General features: G+C 66.4%; 1 protein-coding gene across 1 annotated transcript; it reads left to right on the top strand.

The window, feature by feature from the left end:
* The first annotated feature begins 7,740 nt into the window (after nucleotides 1–7,740).
* Nucleotides 7,741–17,210, top strand: Cibar2 (CBY1 interacting BAR domain containing 2). The gene is made up of 9 exons (XM_076837586.2): nucleotides 7,741–7,760; nucleotides 9,207–9,441; nucleotides 11,243–11,311; nucleotides 11,383–11,484; nucleotides 11,639–11,644; nucleotides 13,025–13,129; nucleotides 15,494–15,607; nucleotides 16,726–16,827; nucleotides 17,109–17,210. The coding sequence occupies exons 1-9, from the start codon at nucleotides 7,741–7,743 to the stop codon at nucleotides 17,208–17,210; spliced, it is 855 nt and encodes a 284-aa protein (XP_076693701.2).
* The last annotated feature ends 382 nt before the right edge of the window (nucleotides 17,211–17,592 follow it).

The following is a 17,592-nucleotide window of genomic DNA, read 5'->3' as shown; positions in this document are numbered from 1 at the left end:
CTGGCCAGGCCGGGAGTTGGCTGGGCTGAGCCATGAAGGGGATCAGTGTGTGCAAAGGCCCAGAGGTCGGGGGCCCTCGGGACTGGTGAGGGTGGCAGCGCAGGGCTGAGAGGGAGGCGGGAGGGGGCTGCTGAGGCCACCGAGCCCTTCCAGGGCAGCACGTGGAGGCAGCACTGTCAAACCATGGGCCACCTGCTCGTGGGGTGGGGTTACTTGACCCCCTGCGATGACCGGGAAGTCCCCTGCTGAGACCGACTCTGTGGCCCTGCGCTTGGGCGCCAGACCTCGGCAAAGGGACCAATCAGGACCAGACCTCGGCAAAGGGACCAATCAGGACCAGACCTCCGCAAAGGGACCAATCAGGACCAGACCTCCGCAAAGGGACCAATCAGGACCAGACCTCGGCAAAGGGACTGCAGGCGTGGCCAAGGGTGTCCCAGAGAAGGTGGCCCTGAGGCTGGGCCTGGGGGCCAGAGGGGACTCAGAGTCAGGGGAGGGCAGCTCCGCAGACCTGCAGACCTGGGGGAAGTTCTGGGGTAAGCCGCACGCGCCTCCCTGTTAGAGAAGGGGGCACAGGCCAAAGGAGGCAGCTGAGCCTCCCCCCTCAGCCTCCCGCTGTCCCCCGGCTGCGCACCCCCAGCTCCGCTGACCCCCAGGTCTGCTCCACAAAACCCCCGGCAAGGGTCCAGAGCCCCTCCACCAGGGAGGGCACTCGGGTGGGAGTCGCGCCCCATCTGACCCACCAGCACTCTTAGCCCGGTGCTTAGGGACCTTCGTAGGGACAAATCGCGGCAATGAAGCCAGGGCATGAAGGAGGCGGTGCCCGAGCTCTGGAGAGGCGAGTTCAAATCTAGTTACTCTTCAGGGTAACTTGGCTCAGTGGTCTAGGTTGCACACTGCACAGTGAGGTCACATCCCAGGGGACACCATCCACACGGTGACATTGTTATTATCTAGGAAACCTCTGTGTGGGGGCTCAGGTGATGGGCTGCTGGCATACTGAGCATGTGGATGTCCCTCGAAGTGCAAGGGGAGAGTCCTGCCTCTCGCATGTCAGCTGGAGCTCTGCACCCAGCCCGGGTGGCCTGCCCTGGAGTCAGCTCGAGGCCTGGGGCTGTGGCTGCGCAGGTCCCCGACCTCTGAGCCTCCATTATTTTGTGTTGACTGTTTAACTTCCACAGAAGGACGCTGTTCCCGGCCCAGCGTCCCTGAGACCTGGAGGAGAGCTGGCCTCTGGGAGACCTTCCCTGTGCCCGTCACCTGGGCGGCGTGTGCGGGGCAGGCCGGGTGCCTCTGTGACACCCAGTGGTGTCCGTGCCCACTGTCCCTGACCCCAGCTGCTCTGGAAACTCCCTCGGCAAAGCAGTGGGGGGGGGCAGCTCAGTGCCTCAGTTTACCCACCTGAGAAGCAGCGGCCGCCCCCAGGACGGCTGGCGGGGGACCCTGTGGTCACCGCTCCTGCTCCTGCCTGGCCTGAAACCTCCCCCTGAGCTTCTCCAAATTTGGTGCTGCCCGGAGTCTGGACCCCGTTTCCTGCCCCCGCCCCCTCCATCCTGCTGCAGAAGTGCCGCCCGAGTGGCCCCCCCAGGGCCCCCAGAACTGCCCCAGGAAATCCTCTTCCTCCCCCCGCAGCCTGGAAGTGCAGAATGTTTCTTTTGGAGGTTTTTGGCTTTCACGCTGCAGAATGTTCTAGCCGCAGCCTCCTCCCTCCCTCCCGCCGCCTCCCGCTTCTCTCCCAGGCGACACACAATGTGCCAAGGAGCAAGACCTGCGGAACCCGCCACGGCCCCGCTGGACCCTCTCCAGCAGCTGGACACCGGGGACGGGCAGGACGCCCCGGGCGGGAGGCCGGGTGGACCCGCGGCGGCCTCCAGGGGAAAGTCCGGCTCCTCACTCGCTGGCTCCCGCCCCCCCTTGGCCGCGGGATGATTCCATATCCACGCCCCTCCCCCTCCCTCCCCTAAGGAAGCGATAGTCGTCTCTGCGCGGCCAGCCCCGGGGCCAGGGCTGCAGCCAGACTCCGCGGAGGAGAAAGGCTGCGCTTCAACCGAATGAAAGCCGCCTTCACCTCCTGCACCCGCGGCTCAGGGCGCTCCGGCCCAGGCTCCAGGACCAATTAGGCTGTTTGTGTTGACGTCAAGTCTGGGCCAGTATTTATGGCCCGCCACGCGGCAGGAGGGAGCAGGTCTCGGAGCAGGAGCGAGACGCGGGCACATGGGCAGCTGGGCTGGGCCGCCAGAGCCGCCTGACGCCCAGGACAGGGCAGGAGCCACCGCGGGGTTGGCACGGTGCGCCCAGGCGCTCCCCAAGGGCATCGCGAGCCGGTGACCCCGCATGGCAAAGCCCATCTGCAGGCGAGGACACGGAGGCCCAGCAGTGAGGCCATCTCCCAAGGGCCAGTCAAGGAGTGGACTTTAGACCCAGCTCCGAGGTCACCGAGGATCCTCCCGGGGCCTGGCCTCTAGCAGGGGCACCTGAGGGGCCTGGTCACCACCTGTAGGCTTCTGCACACACCCCTCAGCCCCTGCTGTATGCCTGGGGACATGTGGCCTCCTGTGCTGGCCCTGTGCCCGGCAGCACGGGTCCCTCTGGACTCAGTGCCGATCGTCACAGGATATGCATGTTCTATGCCGTTTTCTAGGTGTCACTTTGTGTGAGACCAAGTGCCTGTGTGGGGAAAGGGGCTTTGCACACAGTGTCCCTGGATCTGTCCCGGCACAGCCAATGGTCAGGAGCCAGGAGCAACAGGTTACCATTGTTACCAACAGAGGCCGTTCTCTACGGAGAACGAGGCAGTCACACTGGGCCCAGGGCCATCTTAGGCACATTAGAAGTCACCATTCAGGAGCCAGGATGCCTAGTCCTGCAGCGAGTATTGTGAGAAAGATGACCCCCAGGCCAGGCTCACTAGAGGGAGCCAGATACCCTTGCAGAGTAGATAACCTGCCCAACAGTACCTGGCGACCCTGGTCCAGAGGGAAGCACAGAGTAGCTGTTAATTAGAGCTCCTGCCCCCCAATCTCTGCCGCTCTGGCTCAATCCCACGGCCTGCCTGGCATAGAAGGGTCAGCCCTGGCCCAGAAGACCCCGCACAGATGGGAAGGCCCCCAGCTGGCCCCTGAAGGGCACGTGTGGGGTGGCAGGGTGGGCGGGGTGACTTCCTGCCCAGCCCGGCTCCCTCGCTCCCTGACCACATTTCCCACCCCTTCCTCCCGAGGCTGGCTCCAGGTCTCACGGTCTGGATCCGCTGCTGTGAATGGAGGTAACTTGAGAACCAGGCGGGGATGCCAGGGCAGCGCAGGCGACGGTCTCCAGGGACGGCAAGCCGGCTCCCAGGACAGACGGACGGGGCCAGGTGGGGAAGGCCCGGCGCCAGGCCCAGCCCTGGCCTTGCTTTCTGGGCTTTATGCCATTGACTCCAGGTCGGACCACCCAGGAGAAGACCCTGCCCAGGGCACCTGGCCGTGGCCTCCTCTGGGAAGGGCCTGCCGATGCCCAGGAGCCACTCCCCAGGCTCTGCCCGGCACCGAGGACCCCCGCGCATTCCTGTGTTCAGAAGACGTTACTGCCCGCGTGTCGGGCCTGGGGACAGCTGGGGACATCATGCGGGCCGGGGGGCCGGTGGGGAGGGCAGCCCTCGGCCTCGCTGACCGTGCGGAGCTGTGGCCTGCTCCTGGGACTCCTCCTAGGGGCCAGCGCCCGAGACCGCGTGACTGTGGTTTTACCCTGTGGCCACTCTGGAAAGGCCGCTCCTGCCCGCGTCACAGATAAGGACAGGGCAGCGGACACGAGGAGAAGCCAGCGAGGGCCCGGGTCCTGCTGGCCGGGCTCTCTCTCCTCCCTCCAGGCCCAGCTGACCGGACCCTGCATCTCGTGTCCCCGCACTTGACGGGGACACATGGGTCCTTCCAGGGTGGCTGCCTGGTGCTGCCCTCCCTGTGGCTGGCGGCATCTGGGGAAAGACGCACCCTGCTCAGCCACCGGGGCAGCTGGCCTTGGGCACTCTACCCTCGGCGGGCGTGGAGGCCAGTGGTGGGGACATCTGCCCACGAGCCTCCCCACGCGTGTGCTCTGGTGGCCCTGGGTGGACACGGGGCCTGGCCTTGCTGCAGGGCTGTCCTTCCCTTTCCAGGAGCAGAGCGGCTTGGTGGTGACTCCCCTGTGGGCGCTTGGTGTCCCCACGTCCGCATCCGCTCCTCACCCCATCGCCAGGCGCCCTCTGCTCTCCACCTGGACTTCCTAGCAGGCTCCACCCCTGGGCCCCCCGAGATGCTCCAGGGGAGTCACTCCAGGCCCATGGCCAGCAGGACACAGGCCGGACCCTGGGGCTGGGAGCTGCAGCTCATCAAACCCCGGGGAGGGACAGCTGTTCCGCGGGCCGGGCCTCCCTCAGAGGCGGCCCCCCTCGCGGGCTGGCCTCCCTGGCAGGCGGGCCTCCCTCGCGGGCCTCCCTTGAAGGTGGGCCTCCCTCGCAGGCTGGCCTCCCTGGCAGGCGGGCCCTGGGGGCTCGGCCTGCGCGGGCAAGGCCCCTGCTGCAAGGACAGGAGAGCGCCCACCACCGCTGCCCTGAGTCCTCTACTGGGGTCAGAAGTGGGAAGCCACCTGCTGGGCGGATGGAGGTGCCCCAGGTGGCCTCCTGGTGGCTGGAGGAGAGTCACCTCAGGGCGGCAGGAAGCTCCCACAGGGGCCCATGGTCCTCGGTCCTCAGCTGCAGCCGCTGCCTCCTTCAAAGGGCCCCTGGGCCCCTCCACCCCGTGTCCCTCTTCGCCTCTCCCCTGACCTGACCTAGGGACCCTGTGAAGACACTGGCCCCTGGGGATCCGGGACCACCCCCCACCTCCTGACCGGGACCCAGTCAGACCTCAGGGCCTCCAGCCTGCCACGAGGCCGGCCCCATCTTGGAGCAGACAAGGACGCCCTGGGACAAGCCATAAAGAAACCGGGCAGCTCTGGAAGGCTGGGGGCCGAGCAGGGCAGGCTGGGGACAGGGGCAGCTGCTGGCCCCGCCCACCAGGGCCTCTCCGCAAGCCCCCGGCCCCTGCACGTGTCTCCCCAAAACACCAGGAACGTGCACCGTCACGAAGCCACTGCCAATTGTGGGCAGCAGCCCTGAGTGGGGTCCCCTGCCTGAGTCGGGGCGGCCTCTGTCCTGCACACTGGGGAGGGGGCGGGCAGGGGCGGGGCAGGGAAAGGGGCGGGGCAACTGGGGCAGGGCGGGGCAAGGGGAGGGGTAAGGAAGGGGCAGGGGGCCGGGCAGGGGGGGGTGAGGGGGCGCAGCAGGGGCAGGGCGACAGGGGGCGGGGCAGAAGTCAAGGGCAGAGGGAGGGGCAGGGGGACAGGGGGCGGAGCTGGGCAGAGGGACAGGGGGCGGAGCTGGGCAGGGGCAGGGGGCGGGGGGGGGGGGTCGGGGCAGGAGGGGCGGAGAGTAATGGTGCCACGTTCTGACCACGGCGTCTCCTGGGTGGTGTCAGGGCAGTGGGAGCCCCTGGGTCGGGCCTGGTCTGCAACTCGCGCTCATGGTTCAGAACATGAGAGCGACACAGGGTGCAGCGTGTGGTCGGCCCTGGGCAGGAGCCCACTGTGACTCCTGCCCAATTGAGCTTGTTTCAAAGGGAACAGTGGCCACCTGGAGACGGTGTCCTGAGAGTCCGGGGCGGTGCCCGGCTCAAGGAGCCTGGATGGGGTGGAAGGGCAGACGCTGCGTGGCCCTGGACCTGGGAAGAAGCCAGCGGGGATGCCGGGTGTCCCTGGGCAGACGTGACTGTGGGCTCTGCACTTGCTCCCCTGCAAGAGTGCGGCTTGCAGGAGCGGCCTGGCCCATCCCAGGCCTGCTGGACACTCTCCCGTGGCTCAGCAGGGGACATCTATAGCCAGAGAGGGGGAGAGGAGGGAGCGCAGAGGGCCCCCTATGGCCCTGGCCGGGAGCTCATGGGCCCACCACGCTCCAGCCCAGCCTTCCCCGCTCTGACCACCAGGTGTCTCCCTCTAGGCTGGGCACCGGAAGCGGCTTTCATGATGCTCCTAAAGGGTCTGAGACCTGAGTGACCTGCCTCTCCCCACTGGGTGTCCCACGGCCCTGTATGGTAGGAAGGCCCAGGACGGGGGTCTCTGCCACCCCGTGGTCCTCAGCTGCCTCGTGGTCTCCGCTGCAGTGCAGACCCTGCCCCACGTGGAAGGGCCCTGCAGTCTGTCCTTGGCCTGAGAAGCTGCGTCGGCGTCCAGGGAGAGCCCCCAGGACATAGAAAGAGACTGACTCTAGGTCGCGGCTCATGTGACATGGAGGACTCCCGCCAGGCTGGTGCAGGGGCACCCCACAGGTCCTTGGTGCTCAGAGGCCCAGACAGAGCCCTGGATCCTGGGAGCTGGACGTGCACTTGGGCAGTCCACACACCTAGGGCAGGCGTCCCTGTGAGGGGTCCGAGTGTAGAAGGGGCAGGAGGCCCCTGCAGCCCCGGGGCTGTGGGTGGTTTGCATTCTTTGTCCTGTGTCTGCGTCACAAACTCACCCCAAAGGGGCACTTCAGGCCACAGGGAGGCCTTCGCCCCTGTCCAGGCACCAGAGTCTGACGGGAGGTGAGGGCAGTGTGCTCCTCGGCAGCCTCCCGGGAGGCGCCTCCCCTCCTCCGCGGCTCCGGATCCCTGGTGGTGCCGCCTGCCGGCTCCTGGCTCCAGGCTCTGCTGCAGCGGTCACATGGCCTCCCCTGGACTGCGGTGCTTCCTCTGCTTATAAGGACATGTCCCTGCACATGGGCCCCTGCTCCAGATGACTCACCAGGGCCCCTCCCATCTGCAGAGACCCTGTTTCCAAATAAGGTCATGTTCAGAGGCCTGGGGTGGACATGCCTTTTGGGGGGACACTGTTCTGTCCAGCACAGTCCCCAAAAGTAAAGGGAGCTGAGAAGGGGAGAGGGACCATGGGGCCAGCGAGGCGGCACAGCCAGGGGTGCCCAGGGACCCTGCCACCTGACCAGGGAGCCCGCAGCGGGGCTCTGGGTCTTGACCTCTGTGCCGCTGACCCTAAAGCCCTTCCTTTTGTGTGAGCTTAACCCCCCTCCATCAGGGGAACCGACCCACCAAGGACGGAGCTGCGGGGGGGCGGCCCGGCCTCCCCTCCTGCACCCCACTCCACCAGCTCCCGCCATTGCTGATGTTTCGCTTTCTTTTAAGCAAACTACTTTGTGTTGCGATGCCTGGACCCGGTGGGTGGTCCCCGAGGATCGTCCTCTGTCCCCACTTAGAACAAGGGAACCCCGGAACCGTGGCACCCAGCTGGCACCTCCCTGTTTCCCCACGTCCATCTGGCCCTGAGGTCCCCCAAACCTCCCCTGTGCTCTTTCTCACACCCCCTCCCGAGTGACAGGTGTCCTCAGACCCCACCCCCCTGAGTATGACCCGGGGGAGGCCAGAGGTAGGAAGAGTCCTGGCCCCTTGGCCCCACAAACAGGGGTCCTGCAGCCTCCCGGGGAACTCAACAGCTCAGCCACGAGCCCCATCTTCCGGGCACTGGGCAGCCCCAGCCCACGCCAGCTGGGAAGCTGGCCCCTAGGGAGGGGTTGCCAGGCGACCGGTGCGACTGCTCCCAGGGCCTGCTGGGTGGCCACGTCACCTGGCAACCAGGTAGCAGCGTCCCTGGAGCCCAGGCCCCACAGCTGCGCCCAGGCCTGCCTGGCTCCTCTTGGGCCTGGGGGACCCCTGGGGCCCATCCTCATTCCCAGAGATAGGACAGCAGGCGCCGGTCAGAATGAACATCATCTTCTCCAGGTGAGTGGCCTGCGCTGGCCCGGCAGGGAGGGGACAGAGGGTGCTCCTCTGGGGGGCCTCTGGGGGACCTCCCTCCCCCCCCACCCAGCCCAGGGCAGGCTGCTGACCATGGAGGCTCCAGACCCCGCCTCTGTCTGCTTCGCGCTGTGCTCTGTAGACCTGGGCGGCCGGGTTCACAATGTCTGTCCCCCGTGTCCCTCACTCTTCCCCACCTGGACTTCTTCCTGCCTCCAGCCCCCGCTGGCCCCTGCTGGCCCTGCCACACCCCCCCCACTGGCCTCCCTTTCCCTCTGGCCTCCTGGGACCCGCCCTGTGGGCCTCTTGGGACCTCCAGCCTTGCTCAGGATCTGATCCGCACACCCGTCAGGCCCAGGAGCGGCACCTCTAGCTTGTCCTAGGTGGCGCCCACCTGGAGGCCCCGGGTCACACCTAGAAGAAAGAAGCTGCAGCCCCTTGTGACCTCTAGTGGGTGCTTTGTCCCTTGGCCTCCGCGCCCTTGATTTTGAAGTGGTGACGGTGGCACCTTAGTTACAGGGCACGTGGGAGCCTGGGACTGGGGGGATGCAGGCTGCTCCTGGGGGTTGGGGCTGCTGGGCATGGCTGGAGGGTTGTGCCCCTGTGACCTGGTCAAAGGCAGAGGGACACAGAGGGGCAGCCTGGGCAGAGGGGACAGGGAAGCGGCTGGAAGGAGGTGGGAGGGCAGAGGGGCCCCAGTGCCTGGTGGGCACAGGGGCAACCCAGGAGAGGGCCGTCAGCGAGGCGAGACAAGGGGCGGGGCAGGGGACGAGGGCAGAGACTGTCCCACCTGACGCTGTGACAGGGACATGCCACTCTGGGCATCTTGGAATCCCAAGGAGCTTGCAGTGCCTGGGTGACGCCTCACGCCTGCTGTGGGCCGTGTCCACATGATGTGCCCTGTGGCCCCACGCTGTGGCCAGCAGGCCTGGCCGGGGAGGAGGCCTGGGTGGGCAGGGGGTGCGGGAGCACTGCCTTCTGCTCTCCCAGAGACCTAAACAGGCCCCAAAAGTCAAAAAACCAAAAAACATGAAAAACCAAAAAGCAGAAGCCCCCAGTAGGGTTCAGAGAAGGGAGAGGAAGCCCGGGACCCGGGTGGGGGACGAGGCCCCTAGCCAGGCCTGGGAGCAGAGGGTGTCCCAGGGCAAAGACCCTCGAGGGCCCAGGGCAGGGCCAGTGGAGAGCAAGCCCGTTGGCATCCCTGGCCCTGCTGACCGGCTGGGTGGGCAGGCGGGTCTCATTCCTCCCTGGGCCTGCTGCCCCCGAGCGCCACGCTGGGCCTGGTGCCTGGATGGCACTGGCCTCACAGGAGGGACAGGCTGCGGTGGCTCCGGTGACCATGACCCTAGGCTGGTCCTGGTGCACAGGGGTGCCGCCCTGGCCTTGCCGGGCATTGCCCCCCAGACAGCCCCTCCGGCCCTGCCTCCCCAGGGACAGCCAGGTGAGGCTGATGGACAGCACGGTGACCAATGCTGAAAGGTACTTTGGGCAGTTCTGCTCACTGCTGGCCGCCTACACTCGCAAGACGGCCCGGCTGCGGGACAAGGCAGACCAGCTCGTCAAGCAGCTGGTCGACTTCGCCAACACCGAGAGCCCCGAGATGCGGGCCACCGTGAGGGACTTCGCGGAGGACCTGGCCCAAGTGCAGGACTACCGGCAGGCCGAGGTGAGGGGTCCAGGCCTGTGGCCAAGGTCAGGAGCGAGGGCTGGGACCTGACGGCTTGGTGCCTCCTGAGGTGTCCCCGGGACTGGACACGGCACCATCCCCTGCCCGGGCCACACAGCTTTCAGGACGAGGGTTGAGGTGCACAGGGTTGGGCCAGGAGGACCTGGAAGCCAGTCGCGGGGCCCAGGGCCTGGAGAAGGGACAGAAGTCGTGGGGACAGAGGGCCAAGGCGGCCAGCGGGTATCCGGGAAGTAGACTCTGCCACCCGGGGACTCTTGTGAGCCGTGGACAGCGTGAGAAGGTTTAGGCAGGGAAGGTTTCTGTTGGCGGAGCCAGAGGACTCGTCCTGGGCCTGCGGTGGACGTAGTGAGGACAGAGGGTCCTGTGGGTGACGAGGCCAGGCAAATGCAGCTCCCTGTAGAGTGTTCTGAGGACACCTGCTGACTGTCCCCAGGAGAGCCCTGGCTGCGGGCTTCTCACCAGCCTGTCTGACTTCACCTGGCAGCCGGGCAGCGCCTGGACCCACTGTCCCTATCCAGAGGAAAAGAGCAGGGGGGCCAAGCCCAGAGCCCGGGGCCAAGCTCCCGGAGCCCACGCTCCCCGAGCCCTCGCGCCCTGAGCCCTCGCGCCCTGAGCCCTCACGCCCTGAGCCCACGCGCCCGGAGCCCTCGCACCCTGAGCCCTCACGCCCTGAGCCCACGCGCCCCGAGCCGGGCCACAGTAGGCACTGCCCCCCCCCCAGCGGTTCTGCAGCAGAGACGCTCCAGGCCCTGGAGGAGGACGTCATCTATACACTTGGCGAGTGTCCACTCAGTCTGTAAAGCTCCGCAGACATCTCAAAGGCACAGAGAGAGGCCTGGCCGCTGCTGGCCCCTGAGACGCTGCATGGAGGGGCAGGGGAGTCGGTCCCTCGTGGCGCGTGGGAAAGAAGTCTTCTCAGACTTGTGTTCGCCCCACCAACGGCCAGAAGGGCTGGCAGGGCTGAGGCTCGGTGGGGATTTAGTTGATGCCTCTGGCCATCGGGCAAGCCTGGTTTTCGAGGGGCCGTGAGCTCCGGAGCGGGGGACCGAGATGGCAGGCCGGGGATTCCTGCCGCCTCCCGCTGCCTCAGCTGTAGTCCCCCAGGCCACGGGGCCTCCTGAATCAGGATGGCCCCCGGGGGCTCCTGTGCCCACCCTGACCCCACCCCCTGCGGCTTATGACCCCAGCAGTGTCCATCCCACACTTAGCAGCGGGCCGGGCTCCGGGCTCTGGCTGGGGTGACCCCTGCGTACTGAGCGGCTGCACAGCGGACCTGTGTCTCCACGCTTCCTGCCCTCCCCCGCGGCCAGAGCCCCCGAGGCAGTTTGGGGATCTGACATCACACGGGCCCTGGAGTAGGAAAGAGCTGGACTGACGTCCTCTCTGTTCTAAGCCTTGACTCTCAGCACAAGTCCCCAACACGAGGCTCCTTGCCACCTGCGCAGTGGTGCAGAGATGGGGGACAGCTGTGGCCTCTGGCACCTGCCTGATGGTACCCTCGGTGACTTCCATGTCGGGCTTGGTCTTCCTGAGGGCCTCCCCGTCCACTGACCTGCCACGGAGTCCTGGGGGCCAGTCGTTTCACTGGTGAGGACAGGGCACAGTGGGACCAGCCACACTGCAGAGCCCTTGGTGGCCGGGCCGGTCCCCAGCCCTGGCGGTGCTCCCTGCGCTCAGAAGGTGGGGATGTCACCCCATGCAGCTCTGGGGTGCAGACGGCACTCCACAAAGGACAGCCAGGGTGGCCAGTGTCCGGCTCTGATGGCCACCTGCTCCCCAGGTCGAGAGGCTGGAGACCAAGGTGGTCATGCCCCTGAAGCTCTACGGCGCCCACATCAAGCAGACCCGGGTGAGCCAGGGCCCCCGCGGCGGGTGGGGCTGGCCCTCGGGGCCCCGGGAAACACCCTCGACTTTTTTTAGGCCGAGATCAAGAAATTCAAACGTGTCCAAAAAAATGAGATCAAACAACTGGAGAAACTGGAGAAGCTCAGGCGCAAGTCCCCCTCCGACCGGCAGATGATCGTATCCTTCCTCGGCAGCCGGCCCGGGGCTCAGGCAGGACCCAGGCGCCCGCTGGGGTCTTCTGCGCCCTGGGCCTGCCGGGCAGGGGCTGCAAGGGGTGGCCGCCCCACGGGCTGCTGGACCTCCTCTTGGCTCCTTAACTGCCCCTTCTCAGTCCCAGGTGAGTGTCGCTCGGGAGTCGGGCGGGCAGAATCGCAGGCAGGTAGTGGAAGACCTCGGGAAGCGCAGGTGAGCCTCACCTGAGCAGAGGCCGGCCGCCGTGCAGGGGTCAGGGCTTCCGGCCGGGGCAGCCTGTTCTGGGGCCACCCTTCCAGCATCAGGGGCCCAGCCAGGTGGAGGGGCACCAGGCGCCCTCCATTGCCCTGTCCTGCCTGGTGGAGAAGACGGGGTCTGCCAGGGCTGGTGGAGGGCTGGCCACCCGTGCCCTCCTTGTCACCAAGTGAGTGACCTCGCAAGACGCCCCTATGATGGATGCAAGTCAGATCCCCCCACCCGCCATTGACCCCCAGGGCGTTTTTCTGGGGAGGCATTTGGTGGGTGGGACTGAAGGGTCTCTGCATGAGGTAGGTCCCTGCTGCGGTGACAAGTGGCCTCAGATGTCCCAGCTGAACTGGCACAAATGCCCTCCTTACCGTGCCCTGGCTGCGGAGGTGGGTGCAGGGCCAGGGGGACCCCAGTCCTGGACTGTACAGTGCCCAGAAGCCCCGGGTCCCTTGGCTGGTGCCCGCCCTCCCTCCCCCCATGTCCGGGTCCTTTCTCCCGCGGTCACAGCTCCCTCTGGCCCTCCTCCCCACCTGCCCCTCGTCCTGGGGCCACCCTGAGTCACCATCTCGGGAGGAGCTGCGGTTGTGACCTCGATCTGACCTTCTCTTCACTGTGCAAGGAGACGTGTCCACGGGGCCCAGGGTCGGGTTGTGGGCACCGTGGGGGCCACCCTCCTGTGGGCCAGGCCGGGGATGAGACCTTGGGGGGGAGGCCTGAGTAGCCCACGTGGCTCCAGCCGTCACCCCCGCACTTCACCCGGCTCTCCTGGGCCACCCTCAGGGCTAAGTCCCAGCAGTGCTGGCTCTGGAAGCCAGGTCCTCCGTGCCCGGGTGTGGCATAGCCTAGTGTCTGTGCATGTCCGTCCGAGCAGTTAAGGAGCTGATCACCCACAGTGTTCTGCTCACAGGAATTAATTGTCGCCCACTGTGGAGGACCTGTCTGGTAGCTCAGGGTGCCCACTGTGCAATTCCCACACCAGACCTGCAGAGCAGGTCTTCTATGGCCTCCTGTTTATAAGTGAGAAAATGGAGGCTCAGGGAGGTTCAGTTACTTGCCTGAGGTCACACAGCTACAAGCAAGTCTGTCCACCTCCAGTGCCTGCCCCTGTAGCCGTGGTCTTACTCGGCCACTCCTTCAATCACCACATTGTCAGGCGATCCTGTGAGGCAGGACAGCTGTCCCGAGAGAGGGCTGCAGGGCCTGGGGACAGCCAGAGGGGCATCTAAGGGCCAGAACCAACCTGTGACACTTTCTGCCTCTTGGACCCTGTGATCAGGCGGAGACCAACGTGCAGAGGGCCTCGGTGGACACTGGTCGCACCACCCATCAGCTGGAGGAGACGGTGGACGCCTTCCAGAGGCAGAAGCTGAGGGACCTCCAGGTGTGTGGGTGTTTGCACGCGTGAGTGAGCATCAAGAGTATGTGGGCCCGCACCACGTGGCTCTCGGGAGGCCTGCAAAGCTGGCCGACAGGAGGCCATTTCCTGCCCTGGAGCCTGTCTCCGCCCTCTGCCTCTCGCACCCTGACCCCCAGGTGGCCTGACTTCTCCCGAGAGCTTGGTGGACGGAGCCTGCTGAGGGCAGTGGTGGCCACGGGTGCCTTCCCCGCCAGAGCCCGGCCCAGCGGAAGCCGGGCCCAGAGCCGCCTTGCAGAGGCCTCCGGGGCCCGGTCTTTCAGGATGAGCTGACGCGGGCTCCCTGGCTCCTCTGTCCCTCTTGTCCCTCTTCCCAGCCATAGCCACCCCAGCTCTCTTAAGGGCAGGTCCGGTTTGTCTCTCCTGCTGACCACGCTGGGCTCCCCTGTCCTAAGGAGCGAGCTCGGAATCCTCCTGGAGGGCCAGGGAGGGCCAGGGAGGGCCAGCCTGGGTCACCATCCTGCAGGGACTCCGTGTGGGGGCCAGCACTGTCACCATGGGGCCTGGACAGGCGTGGCCCTCAGAAGATTCCACCCCCACCAAATACAGTGACCCCCTCCCCCCTCAGAGGCCCCAACCTGCCTCCTGGGGGAGGGTCCCAGGACCCAGGCCCGGCAGGCCCCCCGGGGCAGCTCCCCCGGGCTGATGGTGCCATATTTCACGTGCTCGCTGGGTACACCTGTGGCCGGCACCGTGCCCAGCCAGCCAGACCCCGCCCCCGGAGCTGCACCCTGGGGGAGGAGACAGGTCATGTGACCAGGTGTGGACTCCCTGTTAAATGGCCGCTCCCTACGGGGCATGTCCCCTGCTGGGTCCTGGCCAGCCGGAGTGAATGTGGTAATGAGCGAGCCAGGACCGGGCGGGTGAGTGGAACTGGCTGTCGGCGCTCCGGCTCGGCAGGCCCAGGGAACGCGGCCACTGCTGTGAAGCACCTGATGGTACAGGGCTCTGTGGGCACCATGGCCAGGGGTCAGCAGGAGCACGAAGGACAGGCCCAGGTTTGCAAGAGACCCTTATCCAGACCGTCCCTACCAAGCCCCCGACTGTAGAAGACCAAAATGAGAACTTGAGTTTTTTGATTTTACCATAACTTTGGGTTCAGGTCACTTTTCCGACAAAATGGTCCCGTGGCTACGACCTTCTTCCTGGGTGCACTCAGAGATCCCCAGAGGGCTCTTTAGCCACAGGGTACAGGGCCCGGCCGGGGACTCCAAGTGGGTCTGGTGACCCTGCTGGGATGAGGCCCACTCTGCCGACCGCTGTCCACCGGGCTCCCAGGGGTCTGTAGGCTGGGAATACTGTACACCCCTGCACAGGGAGGCAGACAGCCGGGGAGGGCGGGCCAGCTCCCCAGGGCCACCTGCCTCGAGAGGGGAAGGAGGCCTTCCACCCAGCCTCCAGCTGACAGCTGCTGTTGGCCAGGCTGCTCCTGGGAGCGGGGCCTGGGAAGGCAGGTGTTCCCAGCCCAGCTGGACCCCTCCCTCCTCCCCAGACTGCGGCACTCCCCCTCCCTGAACTTTCAAACAGCAGCCCCCTCCCACCCCGGCATTCAGCTGTGTCCTGCTGGGGCCAGGGGCAGGCAGGAGCCTGGGCCTGGGGCAGCAGAGACCATCAGGGCTTGCTTGACCAGCAGGGCCAGCTGATCCAGGGAAGTGTAACTGGACGGTCAGTCGTCATGGCTTCCAGGCTGGGCAGCGTCTCCCTGCAGCCCCCCTCCTCTCCAGGGAGGCCCACTTGCAGCCGGAGCCTGCAGATAACTGCCCGCTGAGGGGGAAGGCCGCCGTGAGCCAGGCGGGGGCTGAGGACTGGGCCTGGAAGGTCCTCCTGACCACCAGCCCTCCCCCACGTCCAGTGCCCTCTGGCGCAGGGCAACTGGGCAGCTGTGATGGTCACCCAGTGCGTTTGACCTTGGGCCCCGCAGTGCCACCCCTGGGTTCACCCCCAGCTAGACCAGCCGGGAAGGAAAGGGTGTCTGTGGAGGGTCTCTGCCGCGTCCCTGACAGCAGACCTGGAAACCAGCCAAGTGCCCAGGGCTGGGGGTCAAATCAATCCGAGTCGCCCCCACGAGAAACCCCGGGCCAAAGGGAGCAGGGCAAAGGAGAGCTCATCCATCCAGGGACCTTCTGGAAGTTTCTATCTCAAGGAGGAGGAGGGGAGGGGAAGGGCAGGAAGGGGGCAGGTGTCCTCAGCGAGGACTTCCTGCAGTCTGACTTTGAGCCGTGCAGCAGCATCATCTAGTTCAAACACAAATAAATGAAAACTGACCTTAAAATTCCCCAAAGGACCCCCGCCCGGCCCCGTGGGCGCTGGGTCACAGGCTTCTCTCCACAGAGGGTTCTCTCGGACTTCGTGACCATTGAGATGGCCTTCCATGCCAAGGCGGTGGAGGTGTACTCCAGAGCCTTCCAGACGCTGGAGAAGTACAGCCCCGAGAGAGACCTGCAGGTGGGCAAGCCCCGCTGTCCCTGGGTGGCTGGGCTGGAGTGTGACCTGGGTTCCGCCTTCACGGGGCAGTCGGCTGGGAGCGTTCTGCAGCTGTCCTGCCTTTGTCCTGATGACCTAAAAGCCCACTGGCCTTCCTAGGACACCTGTCCAGCTACTCAGTCTGTTTCTGTGGGTGTCCCCGGGTTCGGCGGAGGTGGGCCGGGTGGGTGAAACGCCCCCTCTGGGTGCCGTTGGAATGTCATGTGGTCATCGCGACGGGCAGCGCAACACCTCAGACAGCCAGCAGCACGCCTCCTGGCCCACGCTCCGTCTGGCCGTGAAGTACCAAGTGCCCGTCACCCTGGTGGGGCCTGAGGAGAGAAGCGTTCCTGTAACAGCGTCCCCACGCAGGCTGTGAAGCAGTCACTGGCTGCCGCCATGCCTGTGGCCCGGGCTGACGGGGCTCCCTGGCCTGTGTGCACACATGCTGGTCAGGCACAGGCCACTCCCGCCAGCCGGCAGGTGAGGGCCAGGCGATCGGCAGGCCCAGTGCCCAAGAAATCGCGGCGCCCTTGCTCCGTGCAGAGCACCCAGCGAGACGTGTCCTCCTGGTGAGGGGCCCTGGGACATGAGGGGCCCTGGCCTGCCCCCAGACCCTCGCTGGGCTACAGCTGACCCCCACCTCGGCTCCCACATGGCGTGGGCTCCCTCACCCATGGCGGCTGCTCCAAGCAGTGCCCTGAGATGCGGGCAGCACGGGAGGCAGCTTCTGCCGCTCTGTCGGACGTGGCCCTGAGCGTGGCTGGCCTTCGAGGGCGGGGGATCCCTCCCAGTTCCCAGGCTCCGGTGCCTCCTGGAGTCGCCACGGGCTCTTCCAGGCTCAGGTGCCTTCCAGCGTCCTTCCTCCTGACGGTGGACCTGTTCCCGGCCTCCCTGGGCTCAGTTTTCCCCTCTACAAGATGGGATGAAAACACCCGCCCAGAGCCTGCTAAGGTCACCAGGCTCACGGGCAGGAAGGCCCAGTTAGGACCGTGGGCCCCGCTGGTGTGAGCTCGCCCGGGCCTTCCCGGGCCCCGTCTTTCCTTCCCACTCGCACCCTGAGCTGGCCAGTTGTGTTCACCCTCCGGGTCCTTCCTCAGGATTTTAGGGCCAGGATGCACGGAGGGTCAGAGCATCACCTGGCCCGGCCCCTCTTGGATGCCAGCCCCTCTCCAGGTGTCCCGTGGCCTCCAGGCAGCCAGGTGAGACTTGGGTGTGGGTGGGAGTGAAGCCCGCGACAAAGTGAAGGGAGCAGGATGGGGGCCACCCGGAGGCCAGGGCACAGAGCAGCGCTGGGTCCCGAATCCGCCCTGGACTTTGCCTTGAAGGGGACGTGCACTCGCAGGCCCTTGCGGCTGGGGGCTCCCTGTGGCAGTGTGTATCCCGAGCGCCCCCTGGAGGCATTCTGAGCTGGGGACTGGCTTGTATCTGCTGGGCTGCTTCTGTGACCACCAGGGTGATGACGGACATCACTGTTGTCCAGGGCGCTCCGAGCACCGTGCGCAGCCAGAGGAAGGGAGATGAGCCGAGTGAGGACTCTGAGGAGGAGGACCTCGGGGGACAGGAGCAGGGGCCCCGTCATTAGGGCAGAATTCCCAGGACAGGTGGGAGGACAGGGCTGACCGGGCCCTGGGGCAGGTGGGCCCTGCACCTGCGGCTCCCCACCCCCACGGAGGCTGCTGTGAGCTCGGCTGTGGCCTGTGCCTGGGCAGAGTAGGTCTTCAGGGAGGCCCACGTGACGTTGCCTTCAGATCTGGGGACAGGTGGGCTTCCACCCGCACGGATATTGGAAGCACAGCAGACCCGTGTCCTGGGGCTGACCAGCAGGTGCCAGGCCTCGGGGAGGGGCCTGAAGCACCAGGACTGCACCCTGCTGTTCTGGGGTCCAGGCAGCCGGACCTGAGCAGGAGCTTCGGCAGGGCCGCGGCCACCCTTCCTGGCGGTGCCCGTGCCTGACGGCAGCCTTC

This window comes from Callospermophilus lateralis, chromosome 18 (genome assembly GCF_048772815.1).
Source record: "Callospermophilus lateralis isolate mCalLat2 chromosome 18, mCalLat2.hap1, whole genome shotgun sequence".
Lineage (NCBI taxonomy): Eukaryota > Metazoa > Chordata > Mammalia > Rodentia > Sciuridae > Callospermophilus > Callospermophilus lateralis.
The sequence above is the reverse complement of the archived record's forward strand: the minus strand, read 5'-3'. Positions and strand labels throughout refer to the sequence as shown.

Bases quoted from the DNA above. Each gene is read 5' to 3' on its own strand.
- Cibar2 (XM_076837586.2), top strand. From the start codon at position 7,741: ATGAACATCATCTTCTCCAG. The intron at 11,312-11,382 runs GTGAGCCAGGGC...GACTTTTTTTAG, and splicing joins CCCACATCAAGCAGACCCGG to GCCGAGATCAAGAAATTCAA. The intron at 16,828-17,108 runs GTGAGACTTGGG...ACTGTTGTCCAG, and splicing joins CGTGGCCTCCAGGCAGCCAG to GGCGCTCCGAGCACCGTGCG.